This window comes from Heterodontus francisci, chromosome 24 (assembly GCF_036365525.1).
Source record: "Heterodontus francisci isolate sHetFra1 chromosome 24, sHetFra1.hap1, whole genome shotgun sequence".
In the NCBI taxonomy this organism is placed as follows: Eukaryota; Metazoa; Chordata; class Chondrichthyes; order Heterodontiformes; family Heterodontidae; genus Heterodontus; species Heterodontus francisci.
Window position 1 is genome coordinate 68456420 of NC_090394.1, and position 20184 is coordinate 68476603.

Genomic DNA, 20184 nt, shown 5'->3' on the forward strand with positions numbered 1-20184 from the left:
CGAGAGTGCTACCAAGTGAGCCAGACACAAAGTCAGTATTTTAAGTTAAATTGGTATACCAAGTACTATGGGATTTTAATGGCCATGTTCCATCCTAGCATAAGGGGCAATTCTTCAAGAAGCAATGGCAAATCTGCCTGTTTACATTTGTATTTTCATGGAATTAATTCAATAAAATAGCCAAACTGAGCATAGACAGATCAGGGACTCACCATCAAACTCTCACTTAGACCCTCTAGATAGCACTTTTTTTCCTCAATGACAAGTTTAAAACATATTTATTGTGTCTCTAGCCATTTATCTGCTGCTATAATGGGAAATCATTGGAGATCATTTTCAAAGCAGTAGTTGTGATCTTGCTTTTGCTTTGCAATACTTTGGTGTGTGACCTAAGTCAGTCTTTGATTAAAGACCTTCATCTTTAAAGGGACTGTCAGTGAGTTAACTGAGCAGTGCAGTCCTTGCTCTATAGCTGACTATGAATGAAAGATTTAACATTTTGTTGGAGTATAAAAATTATTCCATTCCTGTAATAATCCACATTGTACCTAAAGAAGATCCAGACCCCTTGAAACAAAGAAACAAATGTACAGCCTTTATTTATCTAACTACTGAAATTTAGATTCATAGATGCGCGTGCGTTGCATCACTGACACCAGCATGACATATACATATCTGTGAGCTTGCTGATGGCACAGATGTGAAGTGTGCACAAATAAAAAAGGAAATAATGGAAAATGTTGACGTTTTCTCAAATTTGAGGGAATATCAATTTTTTACTGATTCACCATCTGAAAAAATTCCTGAGATTTGTTGGTGGAATTTAGTAAAAATGGATTTTAATGACCCTAGTCATATATATGTAGCATGTGAACAAATCCAGGAGTCAGTCAACCTGGCAAACTCTTGGTCAAGGAAATCCTGACTGTAGCACATCATATTTCCACAAACCACATTCATTTTATATGCATTAAAATTAAAGAGATACTGTATAATGTTTTTGATTTACTTTTAACAACCAACAGAGATGCCTTAGCTATGGGAAGCTTATCGGAAATATTGAGAGTGAGGTTCTATGGAAAAAGTTGTATGAAAATAACCCAAATTCAGTTACAGTATTAAGGTAATAGGTGCAGAGTCCAGAAGCTAAGGGCAAGCCATGCCTGGAAGAAGAGAGAATCTTATCATCCAGCCATAAATATGGTTGTATTTGACGTTCTTATCCAGTTTAAAGCTGCAACTAGTGAATGATTTGATAATGCATGTTGTCCTCCATTGAATGGGTTGTGTGGAATAAGCCATTATGGTTAACAATGACACTAACACCACAGTTGCATACAGTAAAAACTGTATTAAATAGACAGTCTAGAAAAGCAGGCACAAATATGTTAAGCTCAGTATGGCCCAATGGCTCAGTTAGTTTTCCAGGGAATAGTTGTACCTTATGGATCAGGAAATTCCTGTGTATAATTTCTAGATTCTAGATTTTGCTAGAATAGCAGTCGGATCACTAAATTAGGTTTCAGCACCTCCAAGTTGAGGAATTAAAAATCAAGGGTTCCATTCCTGAACAAGATCTAATTACTTCCTGTAATAAGTATGTGTGTTAATAATGGTTTTAACACATACCAAGGACAGAAGGCTCATTGCTCTCTGCCCCACGCACCCACAGTCAAATAGCCTGCTGAAATTCTAGGCTCTCACAGGGGCCATGTGGACAATGTGCATAGTGGGCGTGGAACTGTATGCCTTCAGATGGAGATGGAAGTAAATTAGAGCAGAAAACAGCAAGTACACATTATGTTCCTCACAGCTTTTGAAATTGACTTTCTTTGAAGTAAACATTTTCTGTCACTTTTCCTATTGAATGGTATTTTTCAGAAACATCCTGCTGGGCTGTAACAAAATACCAAGAAGAGCAAATGGTGCATGCATATTCCTATAATATATTCTGAGTGAAGTAGAAATGCTTTGTAACATATTGTACAAGGTGATGGGAGCAATTTAAAGATAATCGAAGATTTGATCCTTAGCCTGTGCTATTCATTACTTAGATAAAGTGGCGGGAGGGGTGTTGCGGTTTGCCTCAAAGAAAATTGTCCAAGGTTTTCACTCCTGATTATTATCAGTAACCCCTGCTGAAATTGTGTGTTTGTGGACATCAGGTGATTGGTCTCCATGGTCAAATGGTCAAATAGCTTACACTTGTTGCCTATGAAACCATACCCCCGCAAGGAGTCAATGCTTTCAGGAAAGAAAATTGGCGATTGCAAAATAAAACATTTATAGAAACAAAAGAGTGAATAGGGAAATTTAAAAAAAACAATTTATTATACGCTTATTATTTCACTGAAGAATTGGGAGATTGAAACTGAATGTGACAGTGCTCTAAACGGTAATTTATCTTGGGGCAGACAACCTTTTCAAGCCCTGGATTAAATTGGAGATCAGATTGGGCTATAAATTAAAGCACTTTCCAGTTACCTATGGGACCCAAGAACCTAGCACTGAGGTGGGATAGAATTTTTTTCATCCTTTTCTGGCTACATACTTGAAAGGAAATATTTGCAGTGCTATGGGGACAGAGCAGGAGAGTGGGGTGAATAGGATAGCTCTTTCAAAGAGGGCACGCTAGGCTGAATACCATTTCTTCTGTGCTGTATGGCCCTATGATTAAACTCCTTCAATTTAGGACTTTTAATATTTTTACCCTATATGGAATGGATACAAATCTATAGCACAAACGTGATTTTTCATTTCTCAAAAAATAGCATGAAATTGAATGAAGTCATGTTTAGAGAAGCCTCAAATCAAGTCTGATGTGGGAAATAGAAATTGCACACTGTTTCGGAAGTGTGCCAAAGTATAGAATATGTATATTACTGTAGAACAACTTCTATCTTATTACGTAAATGAGGTTATACCAATCCTAACAATGGGTCCAAACATTAAAAATATGTCCTTCCAAACACATGACTTCCACATGACTTATAAGTGCAGCGGCATCAGTGCTTTCGAAAACTATTCCCCTCCAAATCCCTCATCATTGGGCATTTATCACTTACTCCATTGTTGCTGGATTACAATCCTGGAATTCCCTCCCTAACAGCACTGTGGGAGCACATTCACCACATGAACTGTAATGGTTCAAGGAGGTGGCCCTCCTTGAGGGCAACAAGAGATGGATAATAAATGCCAACTCTGCCAGTGATGTCCACATCATGAAGAATAATAAAATAAAACTCCAGCAGTGATACTAATAATCTTTGAGCACAAGAACCAGTTTTTAAAAAATGTAATTTCACTTGCTCTAATGTGCGTCACTATGGACGAAATTGAGCTGCAATACTGAGCATCCACTTTATGATGTGCACTTTGCCAATAAGGGATGTTGCCATAGATTCATTTGCGTCATGAATTATATTTCTTTCTGATCTGAATTAACTGATATAATAGTGTGAATAAACAATTGAAGAGAATGAATACTGACTAATTCCCTCTCATTTTATTTCTTAGGTATTACAATGTTTCTTTACCTCTATATTACCAGATTGAAGGAGATGAGACTCCATTTATTTGCTCGCTGCCACGGGACAATGGCATGCAGAAATGTCAGGACCTTCCAAATTTGAAGGAAAATGGAGCTGAATGTTTTCTTAGCTTAGATTCTTACAATCACCCAAAGTATAGCCTGGAAATGAACAACACAAGTGGCTGCATAAACTGGAATCAATATTACAATGTGTGCAGAACCGGAGACATAAACCCACATAAGGGTGCCATTAATTTTGATAATATAGGATATGCCTGGATTGCTATTTTTCAGGTAAGGTACCAAATCATTAATATTTTTTTGTTTTCTTTTCCTTTTATTCTGGCATTATATAAATAAGTTATTATTCCAATTTAAATCAGTGTCTTTGAGCTATTCATCTAAGTTCTATAATTTAAGAATGTCTTTGTAATATTACTATAGTTGTGATGAAGAAAGAAAGATTAATATTTATTTTCCATTATAATATAGTAATGTCAATAGTGCGCTTGTGAATAATTCTGTTTTAGTAGATCCAAAACAAATTTGGCTAATCTTGAGAGATTGCTTGTGAATTTCTGCTCTTGACATTATTCATTGAGGCTGTGAATGACATAGTATTATGATAAGAATCATAGAATGGTTACAGCACAGAAGAAGGCCACTCAGCCCATTGTATCCATGCCAGCTCTCTCTGAAAATAACTCAGCTAGTCACATTCCTTGGCTTTTTCCCCATAGCCCTGCAACTATTTTCACTTCAGATAATTATCTAATTTCCTTATGAAAGCCACAATTGAATCTGCCTCCACCACACTGTCAGCCAGTGCATTCCATATCCTAACCAGTCACTGCATTTAAAGAAAAGTTTTTTCTCATATTGCCTCTTGTTCTTTTGCCAATCACTTTAAATTGGTGTCTTCTGGTTCTCGGCATTTCCACCAATGGGAACAGTTTCTCCCTATCTACTCTGTTCAGATCCCTCATGATTTTGAGTACCTCTATCAAATCTGCTCTCAACCTTCCCTTCTCTAAGGTGAACAGGCCCAACTTCTCCAGTTTATTCACATAACTAAAGTCCCTCATCTCGAAACCATTCTCATAAATCTTTTCTGCAACCTCTCCAATGCCTTCACATCCTTTCTAAAGTGTAGTGCCCAGAAATGGACACGCTACTCCAGTTGAGGCCAAACCAGCATTTTATAAAGGTTCACTAGCTTGCTTGCTTTTGTACTCCGTGCTTCTATTTATAAAGCCCAGGAACTCGTATGCTTTATTTACTGCTTTCTCAACCTGTGCTGCCATCTTCATCGATTTGTGTACACATACCCCACAGATTCTGCTGCTCCTGCACCTCCTTTAGAATTATATCCTTTATTTTATATTGCCTTTCCTCGCTCTTCCTCGCAAAAGGTATAATTTCACACTCCTCTGCATTAAATTTCATCTGCCACATGTTCACCCATTCCACCAGTCTGTTTAAATCCCCTTAAAGTTTATCTCAGTCTTCCTCACCGATAGTAAGGAAAAGACTTGTGCAAGGATTGGTAAATATATCTGATGTTACAGTGACAATGTTTATGATATTGCACGAGGCTTTGGCATACAGTGATCGGATGCAGGTTGAACTGGGGCACATGATGAACTCCTACTCTTGACCCATGCCATTGGTGGGAGGTGAAGGTCAGTTGCAGGGAGTTGAAGTTAAAATTAGATGGCGAGCTATACCCTTCTTCTTCTTTGGCCTCCTTGTCTTGAGAGACAATGGGTAAGCGCCTGGAGGTGGTCAGTAGTTTGCACGCCTGGTGTGGCTATAAAGGCCAATTCTCAAGTGACAGACTCTTCCACAGGTGCTGCAGAAAAAATTGGTTGTTGGGGCTGTTAAACAGTTGGTTCTCTCCTTGCGCTTCTGTCTTTTTCCTGCCTTTGGCTGGACTTATAACCCGTAACTGCTGTCTTCCGTGTTGTTTCGGTCGCTGTGAGACGACTATGGAATGACCTCTCCATGGCGCATGCCTGGGTGAATGTATGGAGGTTGAGAGTTGCCCAATCGTCAAAACCCCCATCTCGGCCTTTCTGGTGGGGTCCAAAGGAGTGCAGAGCACGACATTTGGCACCGGTATGGCTGCAGGAACTGCCGGAAACATGCCAAAGGTGACACATGACCGCCTACGGGGTTCCGCTCCGGATTCTCTGTTAGGGTTTACTCCCTCAGCCTTGGTCTCTCCCGAGATGCCCACAAGGCAGTGGGGTTGTTAGGGCCCCTACACAGGTGTAGGATGATGCCGGTGGGAGGAGGGGGTGCGAAGGGGAGGGGTGGAGGGAAGGGGGGTGCGAGGGGGAGCTGGGAAGGGGGCTGTAAGGGGGTGGGGTGGTGCAGGGGAAGGGGGTGCAGGGGGAAGATGGTGCGTGGGGGGGGGGTGAGCTGAGAGGGTGGAGCTGGGAAGGGGGGGGAGGGGAAGGGAGGGGAAGGGGGTGTAAAGGGGGGGAGGGAAAGGGGGTGCAGGTAATAAGCCATTTCCTCAGTTCCCACCATCGACGCCTGGAAATCTCGTCCGCGTCCTTCGGGAGGTGAGCGACATCCTCGGGCGCCGGTACCAGCATTGCCGACAGTGCGCTGCAGATGCTCTCCGAGCCATCTCCCGCGGGCGCTTTGAAGTTGCGGCCGAGGAGCCGTTTGTGGCTTTTTGGGTGTTCGGGGCACCTTTTCGCAAGGCTTCCCTAGGGTCCCGCTGCTCCTTCCTCTCTTATACCAGGTCACTGTATATCCCCTAATGCTTGACTAGAGAGCCTCACTGTCTTATCTTGCTATCCAGAGAATGGTGCATGATAGGGAGTGGCCTGACAAAAATATGAAACTTATTGATGCTCCAAAAAAAATGAATACTACATATATTTTTATTATTTTACAATACTTTGTAAGATTTCATCAAAGTTTGGTTTGTTCCCACTTTCTCTTAGGTTTTCCTTTTGCATAGCTGTACACATTTTTATACTGTATAAAACTATTGAAATTAACCTCTGCTTCATAATCTTTAAAAGATAACAGCAACATGTTTCTGAATTATGTACTACTCACTATTGAGGTAGAGGTTTTGTTCTTTTAAGTATGTTCAGTATGACTAGGATAGTTGCACAGAGAAAAGCAGATCCAGTGATGCTACAGGCTGTGCTGACCATCAATGAAATGATTAAAATAATTAGACACAATATAGCCAATTAACTCTAGTGTTTAACTTCCACCTCAAAAGACTTGGTTTTGAATGGCAGCATTGAATAATGTTGGAAATAGGCTGCTTCCTTTGGCTGATCTTTGTTGATTCTGAGCTGGAGTGACAGATGAATCGGCAAACACTACTCCACCTTGGCTTGGAGGAGAGGAGAGCAAAGAGAAAAACTGGAAACTGGCCTGGGGGAGGACTGTTTAACTTTCTGAAGAATCTCTTTTCCTGAATGAGACAAAACTTTATTTCAATTTCTTTGTAAGCGTCTTTCAACTCTCTCTGAAACCGTTTCTGTTCTGGACATGTCTCGGAGTTTCTCTGATAAAGAGTTCACAGCTTTTCGAGTCTCCACGTCAGTCCTATTAACTGCCATAGGCCTACAGCTTATGAGAGCAGAGTGGAAATGCGAAAGCTGACAATGGGGATACACAAAAGGGAAAATAGCAACAAACGCCTGGAGAATAGTATTGGGACAGTGGTTGTTTCTGACTGAAGATGCAGTTATTTTGGTAACTAGATAAACCAGTCAGTTCCAAAATCTATCTGAAACTTTTTTTATTGAAGGAAAATAGTCCAAATTTTCTCTTTTTTTTTGGGACTAATTCTCAACGTCCCAAACTGAGTGAATCGCCCTCCCCGACCCCCTCTGCTGTCAGCATTAAGTGAGTTTGGCCCATTTGAAACTCGTTTCCAGAAATTCATAGAACAAAGCCATCATAATTTGAGACTCTTGGCACTAAACAACCAATCTCTCTGAGAGGCCAGTTGGGCTAATATAAGAAATGGCAATGGGGGTGAGTCTTGGAAGTATGGCACATTTGTTAGGGCAGATTGGAAGAAGCCTTATTATATGTGTAACTGGTATTTTGCCCACAGGAGGAGTACTTGATGCAAACAATGGGAGAAAATCTGGAAAATTATTCCATTCTCCATAACAAGCTGTCTTTTCTACTGAGATCTAACATTTACTAAAATGAAAGCAATAAAGATATAAAAACAGAAAATGCTGGAAATACTCAGCAGGTCTGGCCGCATCAGTGGAGAGAAAAACAGAATTAACATTTTGGGTTGGTGACCTTTCATGGGAACTGGATGATATGATATGTGATAAAGATACGTTAGCTGAGCAATTTTATAAATGTAGCCTGCATATATACTTTGCTGTTTACATTCTCATTTCAATTGTCAACAACAAGGGAATCATTATAAACAGATTTCGAATAATTTCTAAATTATCTGCATGCCAAACTGTGTAAGCAGCATGCGATAGACAGAGCTAAGCGATCCCATAACCAACGGATTAGATCTAAGCTCTGCAGTCTTGCCACATCTAGCCATGAGTGGTGGTGGACAATTAAACAACTAAAAGGAGGAGGTGGCTCCACAAATATCCCCATCCTCAATGATGGGGGAGCCCAGCACATCAGTGCAAAAGATAAGGCTGAAGCATTTGCAACAACCTTCAGCCAGAAGTGCCGAGTTGATGATCCATCTCGGCCTCCTCCTGATGTCCCCAGCATCACAGATGCCAGACTTCAGCCAATTCGATTCACTCTGCATGATATCAAGAAACGACTGAAGACACTGGATAATGCAAAGGCTATGGGCAATAGTACTGAAGACCTTGGCTCCAGAACTTGCCGTACCCCTAGCCAAGCTGTTCCAGTACAGCTACAACACTGGCATCTACCCTGCAATGTGGAAAATTGCCCAGGTATGTCCTGTACACAAAATGCAGGACAGGTCCAACCCGGCCAATTACCGCCCCATCAGCCTACTCTTAAATCATCAGTAAAGTGATGGAAGGTGTCATCAACAGTGCCAGCAAGCGGCACTTGCTTAGCAATAACGTGTCCCGTGACGCTCAGTTTGGGTTCCGCCAGGGCCACTCGGCTCCTGACTGCATTACAGCCTTGGTTCAAACATGGACAAAAGAGCTGAACTCGTGAGGTGAGAGTGACTGCCCTTGACATCAAGGCAGCATTTGACCGAGTATGGCATCAAGGAGCCCTAGCAAAACTGAAGTCAATGGGAATTAGGGTGAAAATTCTCCGCTGGTTGGAGTCATACCTAGCGCAAAGGAAGATAGTTGTGGTTGTTGGAGGTCAATCATCTGAGCTCCAGGACATCACTGCAGGAGTTCCTAGTGTCCTAGGCCCAACCATCTTCAGCTGCTTCATCAATGACCTTCCTTCCATCATATGGTCAGATGTGGGGATGTTCATGGATGATTGCACAATGTTCAGCACCACTTGCGACTCCTCAGATACTGAAGCAGTCCGTGTAGAAATGCAGCAAGACCTGGACAATATATAGACTTGGGCTGATAAGCGGCAAGTAACATTTGCGCCACACATGTGACAGGCAATGACCATCTCCAACAAGAGAGAATCTAACCATCTCCCCTTGACATTCAATGGCATTACCATCACTGAATCCCCCACTATCAACATCCTAGGCGCTACCATTGACCAGAAACTGAGCTGGAGTAGCCATATAAATACCATGGCTACAAGAGCAGGCCAGAGGCTAAGAATCCTGAAGCGAGTAACTCACCTCCTGACTCCCCAAAGCCTGTCCACTATCTACAAGGCACAAGTCAGGAGTGTGATGGAATACTCTCCACTTTCCTGGATGGGTGCAGCTCCAACAACACTCAAGAAACTCGACATCATCCAGGGCAAAGCAGCTCGCTTGAATGGCACCCCATCCACAAACATTCACTCCCTCCACCACTGACGCACAGTGACAGCAGTGTGTACCATCTACAAGATGCACTGCAGCAACGCACCAAGGCTCTTTTGACAGCACCTTCTAAACCCACGACCTCTACCAACTAGAAGGACAAGGGAAGCAAATACATGGGAACACCACCACCTGCAAGTTCCCCTCCAAGTCACACACCATCCTGACTTAGAACTATATGGCCACTGTCGCTGGGTCAAAATCCTGGAACTCCCTTCCTAACAGCACTGTGGGTATACCTACCCCACATGGACTGCAGCGTTCAAGAAGGCGGCTCACCACCACCTTCTCAAGGGCAATTAGGGATGGGTAATAAATGCTGGCCTCGCCAGCGATGCCCAAATCCCATGAATGAATGAATAAAAAAAACATTTGTAGTTATACATGTTAATAAGAAACATAAATGTGGATTGTTTATTCTTAATTGATCCCTGAACTCATTGGAAAGTTTCTTTATTTCCTTTGAAGGTGACAGAGCTCCATTCAATGGAATAATGGTATGCAGAAATGTCAAGAACTTTCAAGTTTGAAAGAACTGTGCACGCTGTGACTTGTTAAATTTCAGTGCATCTAGATTTGTCTTGTTCGTTTTTGTACCTCAGGGATTGAGTTGATTCACCCCACATAATAAAAAGTCCTAATAAATGCTACAATGCTGGTATTTGAACTCTGGACTCCCACAAGATACTCCACTTTCACTCCAGTTGACTGTGTTACACTGATTTTTTTTAATGTAATATTTCTCAAATATTCACAGTGGTCAAAGGAGGACAAAATGTCATCCGAGCATCAACAGTTTTATTATCCTGGTTGGATATCTCTGTTTGTTAATAGAGGACATTTCAAACTCTACCAATGGCTGAGAAGTTGGGCTTGTTAGCACCCATTTCTTGGGTGCTACAAGAGCCTGCAGAGCTCCAAAATGGCTCCCATGGTGTGCACACAAACTTTTGGAGTGAATCATTCTGGACACTATATTAGTGAGGGCGTTAGCATAGGTGTGCAGTGAACAGCTTGTGGAAGTATGCAGAGCAGGCAGAGTGTGACATCAATCAGCATGCAACACTGGTTTTAACACCAACTGTGCCATTTTGGAGCTCAACACACCAGCTAATGCCCTCTCTTTTTTCAGCAGCAAGAAAGACCCCCAGCAGTGCTCTTTAAAGGGATCATCTGAACTTAAAGGTTTCTTCTGGCTGTTAGTACAACTTTACAAGAGTTGGTACTTTCTATCGTTGTTTACTTTGTGAAAGGCTGCAGGGAATGGTGGTGAAGGAATTTTGCTGACTCCAAGGCTTCTTCGCAATCTAGCTGCTTCCAGACATGGGTGCATTAGATGGCATTCCCCTTAGAATAGAGCATGACCTGGAGAATGAACAGAGGCCTCACGGAACAGGACAAGCTGCTGGAAGGGGTGAGGGGGGTGAACTGGGAGAAGGGCTCTGAACAGGAGGGGATATTGCCCCATAGTCATGAGGGAGCAATTCTCTACCTGAACCTCAGCAAGGAAAGTGTGTCAGACGTCTGTGTTTCAGTAAGGCTGTCCTCACTGAAATCTGCCATCTATTGCAGCCACAACTGTAACCTCAGAGCAGGAGGAGACCCGTATTGTCAGTAGCTGGTGAGATGACTATGGCGATGAATTTTTATGTGCCTAGGTCCTTCCACAATGGTGCTGAAGATATTTGCAGCATCTCAAATTTGTTGTGTAAGGAAGGTCGCTGAGGCACTCTATTCAAAGGGCTTAATTTTGTTGTGATAATGGGGGTCCCGGCAGTGCTCTGGAAGGCAGGGGGAGACTCCACCTTGGCCCTCCATCAGATTCCTAAAGCCATTTAACAGTGGGCAGCCAATTAACTGCTTGCTATCAGGGATGTTGTCCCTTTAAGGGATGAGTGCACGCCTCCAGATCTGCCGTCCAATCAGAGAGTGGTGGCCACTGCTGGTACTGCAGGAGGTCCACTGTGCCAAAGATGTCGGAGATCCTGGGAAAAGGTGGTTGGTGTTGCCGGGGCCAGTCAGGCAGGCCCTGGTAATGGGATGGGGTGGGGGGGGAGCGGGTGGTGGGGTTAGTAAGGGTGGGTGAGAGAGTCTTTGATGGGGCAGGGGTTGGCTCTGCAGGGGCCCTGAATTGCCCCCAAACCCCCCCCACCAACCCTGGTGGGGTCTCCGCAAGGCATTCAGCCCCTCCGCCTTCGATTGAATTGAGGCGGAAGCGGGAAGCAGCCCTTAAGTGTCCATTAATGGGCCACATAAGGGCCTCATTTGGCTTGGGGCGGGATGACCTTCCTTGGCCTTCCCCAGACTAAATAGGAAGGTATTGGGAAGGCGATGGGCACTCCACTTCCCACTTTCCAGTGCAATTTTATGGGCCCCTGCCTCTGTTCCCATTCCGAGGGGGCCCACACGATTCAGTCCACTGGGTGCTAACTACATTTCATTCTCGCTTGCCAGAGGGAGGCAGATGGAGTGTGCAAGCAGCTTTGCTCGGATTGCAGGCTTCCCTATGGTGCATGCACATCACTTTGCAGGCACCACAAGTCTACTCTGCCCTGCACTGGAACCAAAAAGAATTCCACTCCCTCAAAGTCCAGCTAATGTGTGATCATGCCTAGCAAATCATGCCCAGTATCCTGGCAGCAGTTATGATGCCTTCATTTTGGAACAGTCCACTGTGCCACCTGCATTTGAGCCACCATCTGCAAGTTCCCCTTCAAGCCACAAACAATCCTGACTTGGAAATATATCTCCGTTCCTTCACTATCGCTGGATCAAAATCCTGGAACTCCCTCCCTAACAGCATTGTGGGTGTGCCTGTACCAGTACCAGATGGACTGCAGAAGATAAAGAAGGAAGCTCACCACCACCTTCCTGAGGGCAATTAGTGATGGGCAACAAATGCTGGCCCTGTCAGCGATGCTTACATACTACAAAACAAATTTTTAAAAATCTAATGCTGTATTTCCGGTAATACATTTTTCCATCAACATGAAGTACTATGATATGTAATTTAATTATAGATCAAATGATGTTATACAGTCTAGATTAGTAAAGGAGAAAAGCAAGGAACAATCTGAAGTGGAACTTCATGATTGGAAGAGGGCTAATTTCAATGGGATGAGAGGGGATCTAGCCAGGTAAAATGGAACCAAAGATTGACAGGAGAAACAGTAATGGAAAAATTTATGATCTTGAAGGAGGGGATATTTCAGCTACAGGCTAGGTACATTCCAACAAGGGCAAAAAGTAAGGGAACCAAAGCCAGGGCTCCTCGGATGATGAGGGAGATAGAGAAAATGATGAAACAAAATATCAGTAGAAGAGGAGATGGTAGAGGTTATGGATGGGTGAAAATTGATAGGAAGGATGTCCTGGAAAGGCCAACTATCCTTAGAATGGATAAGTCACCAGATCCGATTGGCTTGCATCCCAGATTGCTAAAGGAAGTAGGAGTGGAGATAGTGGAAGGGCAATAATCTTCCAGTCTTCCCCAGATATTTGGGAGGTGCCAGAGCATTTTAGCAGGCAAATCCTACAAAAGGTTTTGTTTTTGTACTAAAATCTTAGACTTCTGTGTGGTTCAAAAAAGTGAAAAAAGGATTTTCAGTAGACTTGGACACCTGCCAATAGCTGGAAATTTTGGATGTTGACTTTGCATGCAAAAATAGGAGAAACAAGCAGTTTCAAGGAAACAAAGGGATTTTGACCTCCTGTGAGTGACAGAGGAGACACTCTGGTCATGTGATTAGCTCAGGAAAGTTTTTTTCACTTTGGACACATTTAAAAACCAGTGAGTTGGATAAAGAGCAGGCATTTGAAATCTTGCTTTGACCTGCCTGGAGCAAGAGAGGAAGACCCAGAAAAGTATTAACTGTCTCTGTAAAGGAATCCTACATCTCTTGAAAAGAAATCCTGCCTTTGAATGGTGGCACATTCCTATTGCCTCCAGTCTCTGAAGAATTTCTACATCCAGAATGGTTCCTGTTGCCTCCTGTGTTTTGGGAGATCCTGAAATGGCGGGCAGCCATAAAGACGGGGCTAAAGTGTGGCGAGTCGAAGAGACTTAGCAGTTGGCAGGAAAAAAGACAGAGGCGCAAGGGGAGAGCCAACTGTGTAAAAGCCCCGACAAACAAATTTCTCTGCAGCACCTGTGGAAGAGCCTGTCACTCTAGAATTGGCCTTTATAGCCACTCCAGGCGCTGCTTCTCAAACCACTGACCACCTCCAGGCGCTTATCCATTGTCTCTCGAGATAAGGAGGCCAAAGAAGGAAATCTCAAGAAAGCTTCTACTGCTAGACTGCTGTTTTTAAAAATCCAAGCAGACCAGTTGCTGCACCCCTTCTGAAAGACCTGTGTGACGTCTGCTGCAGACAAATTGCCTTGAACGTCTACCCATCAAAGACTGTTCGTCAACCTGGCCTGGAGAGACTTTGAGTGGAATCTGACTATTCGACTCTGGGACACCTCACTGTAACAAAAGCATCCTACCAGAATGTGATAAACTCAGTTATCTTATTTTTTTCCTTTTTATTCCTAAGAAACAGCTGTAAACCAAAAATTATTTTTCCCAGTTAACCGTTTTTTTAATGTATGTGTGTGTGCATGAGGGTTGAGGAAATAAGTTTTCATATATATCGATTTATCTCATTAGTAATTAAGACCTATTATTTTCTAATAAATAGTTAATGTTGTTGTTCAAAGAAACCTGGTTTGGTGTGCTTTATTCTGGGGGACAAATAAAGTGTTTAATTTGGCTATTCTTTGGTAGGTGGGAAACTTTATTCTTATATGCTATGACCTGCGGAGTAGTGGGACTGAATTAACAGTGCATTACTCCCGCCTTGGTCGGAACACAAATGTGACACACTTATTCAAGAAAGGGTGTAAGGATATTCCTCATAACTACAGGCTAGTCAGTTTAACGACAGTAGTGGGTAATGTTTTAGAAACTATAATCAGGGAAAACCTCAACAGGCGCTTGAAAGGTTTGAGTTGATTAAGTAGAGCCAACATGGATTTGTAAAAGGCAGATCATACTTGACTAATTGAACTTCTTGATGAAGTAACAGAGAAGGTTGACGAAAGGAATGCAATGGATGTTGCCTATATGGATTTTAAGAAAGCATTTGGCAAAGTACCAGATAAAAGACTTGTTAACAAAATTGAGACTTGTTGAATAGGAGAGTCTGTGTCAGCCTGGATAAAAAAATTGGCTTAAGGTCAGAAAACAGTGGGTCATGGTAAATGGTTGTTTTTCAGACTGGAGGATGGTATACACTGGTGTTCCCCAAAATTCATTGTTAGGACCACTGTGTTTCTTGATGTATGTAAATGACTTGGATATTGAAGTACAGAGTAAAATTTCAAAATTTGCAGATGATACCAAACTTGGAGGAGTGGCAAAGAGTGAGGATGATACCAATGACTGCAGCTGGACATAGATAGAATTGGCAGACCAGTGGCAGATGGAATTTAATACAGGGAAGTGTGAGACGATGCATTTTGGCAGAAGCGATAGGGAGAGGCAATATAGAGTACATGGCACAGTTCTAAAGAGTGCACAGGGTCAGAGGGACCTAGGGGTTTATGTGCATTATTCTCTGAAGCTGGCGGGACAGATTGAGAGAATAGTTAGCAAAGCATATTGGATCTTGGGCTTCATAAATAGAGATATTGAATACCAAAGCAGGAAAGTTATGCTGAACCTTTATAAAGCTCTGGTTAAGTCAAAACTAGAGTATTGCATCCAGTTCTGGTCACTACATTTCAGGAAGGATGTGAAGGTCCTTGAGAGGGTGCAGAGGAGATTTACCAGAATGGTTCCAGGGATGAGGGATTTTAGCTACAAGGCTAGGTTGGAGAAGCTGGGGTGGTTCTCCCTGGAGCAAAGGAGATTGAAGAGAGATTTGCCAGCGGTGCACAAGATCATAACAGGTTTAGATAAGGTGGAAAAAAAATGCTGTTCCCATTAGCTGCTGGTACAAGGACTAGGGGACACATTTAAGGTTTTGGGCAAGAGATGCAGGGGGGATGCAAGGAAGAATGTTTTTATGCAGCGAGTGGTGATGACCTGAAATTTGCTGCTTATGAGGGTGGTAGAAGTGGAGACGATGAATGATTTGAAAAGGAAATTGGTGGGCACTTGAAGAAAATAAAATTGCAGGGTTGCGGGGATAGAGTGAGGGAATGGGAGTGATTGGATTGCTGTACAGAGAGCTGGCATGGACTCGAATGGCCAAATGGCCTCTTTCTGTGCCGTAATTAATCTAGGGCTGGAATTTTACTTGGCCTTTGTAGACAGACTGGGAGGTGGAAGCCTGGCAAAATGACACTGAGAGGCATCGGTGAGGGTTGGGGGTGGGGTGTGGGGAGGTGCGTGGGGCGTTTTGCCCACATCGGGATTTCCCGCTGCCGTGTGGGGAGACCATCCAGTGAAACCTGGTGGCCTCCCAGAAGGCTCCCGGGGGGCCCCTCCTTTTTGGGAACTCCATGGCCCACAGAGGGGCCTCCTGGCAGCAAGGGCCATCCTCGCAGTAATGGCGCCCCCTGCCCTCAGTGACCACCCGCTCCCCCCCACAACCCCGATCTCTTGGGCCTGCTTCCCTGGCCTGGCGTCCCCCAATCCACTTGCCCCTCTTTGAGGTCGCCTCGGCCATTTTTTTTTCATTCATTCATGGGATTTGGGCATCGCTGGCCTTGAGAAGGTGGTGATGAGCTGCCTTCTTGAACTGCTGCAATCCATGTGGGGTAGGTACACCCACAATGCTGTTTGGAAGGGAGTTCCAGGATTTTGACCCAGCAACAGTGAAGGAACGGCGATGTAGTTCCAAGGCAGGATGGCATGTGACTTGGGGAACTTGCAGGTGGTGGTGTTCCCATGCGTTTTCTGCCCTTGTCCTTCTAGTTGATAGAGGTCGTTTGGAACGTGCTGTCGAAGGAGCTTTGGTGCGTTGCTGCAGTGCATCTTGTAGATGGTACACACTGCTGCCACTGTGCGTCGGTGGTGGAGGGAGTGAATGTTTGTAGATGGGGTGCCAATCAAGTGGGCTGCTTTGTCCTGGATGGTGTCGAGCTTCTTGAGTGTTGTTGGAGCTGCACCCATCCAGGCAAGTGGAGAGTATTCCATCACACTCCTGACTTGTGCCTTGTAGATGGTGGGCAGGCTTTGGGAGTCAGGAGGTGAGTTACTCGCCGCAGGATTCCTAGCCTCTGACCTGCTCTTGTAGCCACGGTATTTATATGGCTACTCCAGTTCAGTTTCTGGTCAATGGCAGCCCCTAGGATGTTGATAGTGGGGGATTCAGTGATGGTAATGCCGTTGATTGTCAAGGGGAGATGATTAGATTCTCTCTTGTTGGAGATGGTCATTGCCTGGCACTTGTGTGGCGCGAATGTTACTTGCCACTTATCAGCCCAAGCCTGGATATTGTCCAGGTCTTACTGCATTTCTACACGGACTGCTTCAGTATTTGAGGAGTCACGAATGGTGCTGAACATTGTGCAATCATCAGCGAACATCTCCATTTCTGACCTTATGATTGAAGGAAGGTCATTGATGAAGCAGCTGAAGATGGTTGGGCCTAGGACACTACCCTGAGGAACTCCTGCAGTGATGTCCTGGAGCTCAGATGATTGACCTCCAACAACCACAACCATCTTCCTTTGCGCTAGGTAAGACTCCAACCCTGATTCCCATTGACCTCGGTTTTGCTAGGGCTCTTTGAAGCCATACCCAGTCAAATGCTGCCTAGATTTCAAGGGCAGTCACTCTCACCTCACCTCTTGAGTTCAGCTCTTTTGTCCATATTTGAACCAAAGCCGTAGTGAGGTCGGGAGCTGAGTGGCCCTGGTGGAACACAAACTGAGGGTCACTGAGCAGGTTATTGCTAAGCAAGTGCCACTTGATGTCCTTGTTGATGACACCTTCCATCACTTTACTGATGATTGAGGGTAGGCTGATGGGGCGGTAATTGGCCGGGTTGGACATATCCTGCTTTTTGTGTACAGGACATACCTGGTCAATTTTCCACATTGCAGGGTAGATGCCAGTGTTGTAGCTGTACTGGAACAGCTTGACTAGGGGCGCCTCCTCCAGTTAGTTGTTTAATTGTCCACCACCATTCACGGCTGGATGTGGCAAGACTGCAGAGCTTAGATCTGATACGTTGGTTATGGGATCGCTTAGCTCTGTCTATCGCATGCTGTTTACGCAATTTGGCACGCAGATAGTCCTGTGTTGTAGCTTCACCAGGTGGACACCTCAGTCTGAGGTATGCCTGATGCTGCTCCTGGCGTGCCCTCCTGCACTCTTCGTTGAACCAGGGTTGGTCTCCTGGCTTGATGGTAATGGTAGAGTGGGGGATATGCCGGGCCATGAGGTTACAGATTGTGGTTGAGTACAATTCTGCTGCTGATGGCCCACAGCACCTCATGGATGCCCAGTTTTGCATTGCTAGATCTGTTCGAAATCTATCCCATTTAGCACGGTGGTAATGCCACACAACACGAAGGAGTGTATCCTCAATGTGAAGGCAGGACTTCGTCTCCACAACACCTGTGTGGTGGTCACTCCTACCAATAATGTCATGGACAGATGCATCTGCGGCAGGCAGATTGGTGAGGACGAGGTCAAGTATGTTTTCCCCTCTTGTTGGTTCCTTCATCACTTGCCGCATACCCATTCTAGCAGATACTTCCTTTCGGACTCGGCCAGCTCGGTCAGTAGTGGTGCTACCAAGCCACTTTTGGTGATAGACATTGAAGTCCCCCACCTAGAGTACATTCTGTGCCCTTGCCACCTTTATTGCTTCCTCCAAGTGCTGTTCAACATGGAGGAGTACTGACTCATCAGCTGAGGGAGGGTGGTTGGTGGTAATCAGCAGGAGGTTTCCTTGTCCCTGTTTGACCTGATGCCATGAGACTTCATGGGGTCCCGAGTCGATGTTGAGGACTCCCAGGACAACTTGCTTCCGACTGTATACCACTGTGCCGCCACCTCTGCTGGGTCTGTCCTGCCGGTGGGACAGGACATACCCGGGGATGGTGTTGGCAGAGTCTGGGACATTGTCTGTCAGGTATGATTCCGTGAGTATGACTATGACAGCTGTCCCAACTTTGGCACAAGCCCTCTGATGTTAGTAAGGAGGACTTTGCAGGGTCGACTGGGCTGGGTTTGCCATTGTCCTTTCCCGTGCCTAGGTCAATGCTGCGTGGTCTGGCATTGAGGCGCCCTCTCCTCACTGCTGGCCCTCTGAATAGGCTGGCTGCTCTTTGGGATGGCACTCCCGGTGGCGGACACTTAATTGGCCACCACCGACAATATGCCTCCTTGGGACCCACCGCTGGATGCAGTGGGGTCACCTCCCACTTTTGGCCTCATTGGTGGGACCTCAGCCACTGGGAAAAAATTCAGCTCTGTGACTCCATGGGCTGAATTTTACCTTAGGAGGACGGGAATTCGCCACTGATGTAAAGGACGATGGCGAACTCGTGTCCGCCCATCCTGGGGATCCATCCTGCATTTTAAGGGTCCCCGGGCTCTAATTGTCCCAAGGTGGGACTACCACCCGCTTGAGGGAGGAGGTCCCGCCTCGTTGAGCTGGTGGCCAATCAGCGAGCCGGCAGCTCTCAGTCCCAGCAGTGCCACCGGGAGCGGTGGCCACTGCTGGGATTGCAGCCTAGCCGACCAGATGGAGTTCAGGTGAGTTGGGCACGCCTCACCAGGGTGATCGGTCCTTCCCTGGTGAGGCTGGAGACATCGTTTGGGGGGAGGGGGCATCTTGGGTCCTGGGGGTGGGTTGGGAGGCGGGGACAGCCCTCAATCGGGCACCATGTGCCCGACTGACATGGCCCCCCCCCGGCACGCGGAACGGCTGGCAGCTATCGCTGGGCACCTTTCACGTCCCCAGCACGCCCGCTTGCCACAGGTAATATACCTGTGGAGGCGGGTGAGGGCCCTTAAGTGGCTATTAAGTGGCCACTTAAGGGCCTTGATTGGCCTCGAGCGGGCTATTTTCCACCCCCCACCCCCCCCCCCCCCCCACCCCGGCCCAAGGCCGTAAAGTTGACTGGAGGCAGGTGTTGGGGCGGGTAGGCATCCCGGAGCCTCCTGCTCAATTTTACGCCGCCCCCACGCCACCATCCGACCTGCTGGGGCGGTGTAAAATTAAGCCCTATGACTCTATCTGAATACAGTGCAACTCATTGGTAGAGCCACATTTTGACCATTCTTAGGCATGAGGAAAGACTAACCAATAAGCTTCTTGAATTTATTTTCATTCCATTAAAGAATAAGAGGAAATTCAATCTAAGGTTTTAAATGTTGATTGTGAGCAAGTGACTTAAATTTGATTTTGATCATAGAACCAGAGTTCAGCAAAAAATGGCATAGAGTACGACACTGGAATAAATCCTCAGTTTGCTGCTCGTTCTTTTAAAAAGGAGTTTGGCTAAGCATGGGATTCAGGCTTGTGTAACCCAGAAAAATACATGGTCAATGGGACATTATGCCTCTTGTGCTGCTTAAAAGATGCAGATGTTACCAGTGGTGTACACCATGTCAGGATTGGATTAATGTCACATAATATGTGGGAGTTCACAACAGGGTCGAAAGGAGTAATGTGCCAGAGCTTTATCTTTCTTGGAAGTTTTAATTGTAGCCATTCACTACCCTCAGGAAGTTAA

The 20184-nt window shown here is 45.1% G+C and overlaps 1 protein-coding gene across 7 annotated transcripts in view; it reads left to right on the top strand.

Annotated features, from left to right (window-relative positions):
• cacna1ha (calcium channel, voltage-dependent, T type, alpha 1H subunit a) overlaps positions 1–20184 on the top strand; it is a 538349-nt gene that overhangs the window by 280323 nt on the left and 237842 nt on the right. For all 7 annotated transcript variants that reach the window (XM_068056489.1, XM_068056490.1, XM_068056488.1 and 4 more), the window contains one exon: positions 3517–3826. In XM_068056489.1, the coding sequence (XP_067912590.1) occupies positions 3517–3826 (310 nt within the window). The remainder of the gene's footprint in view (positions 1–3516; positions 3827–20184) is intronic.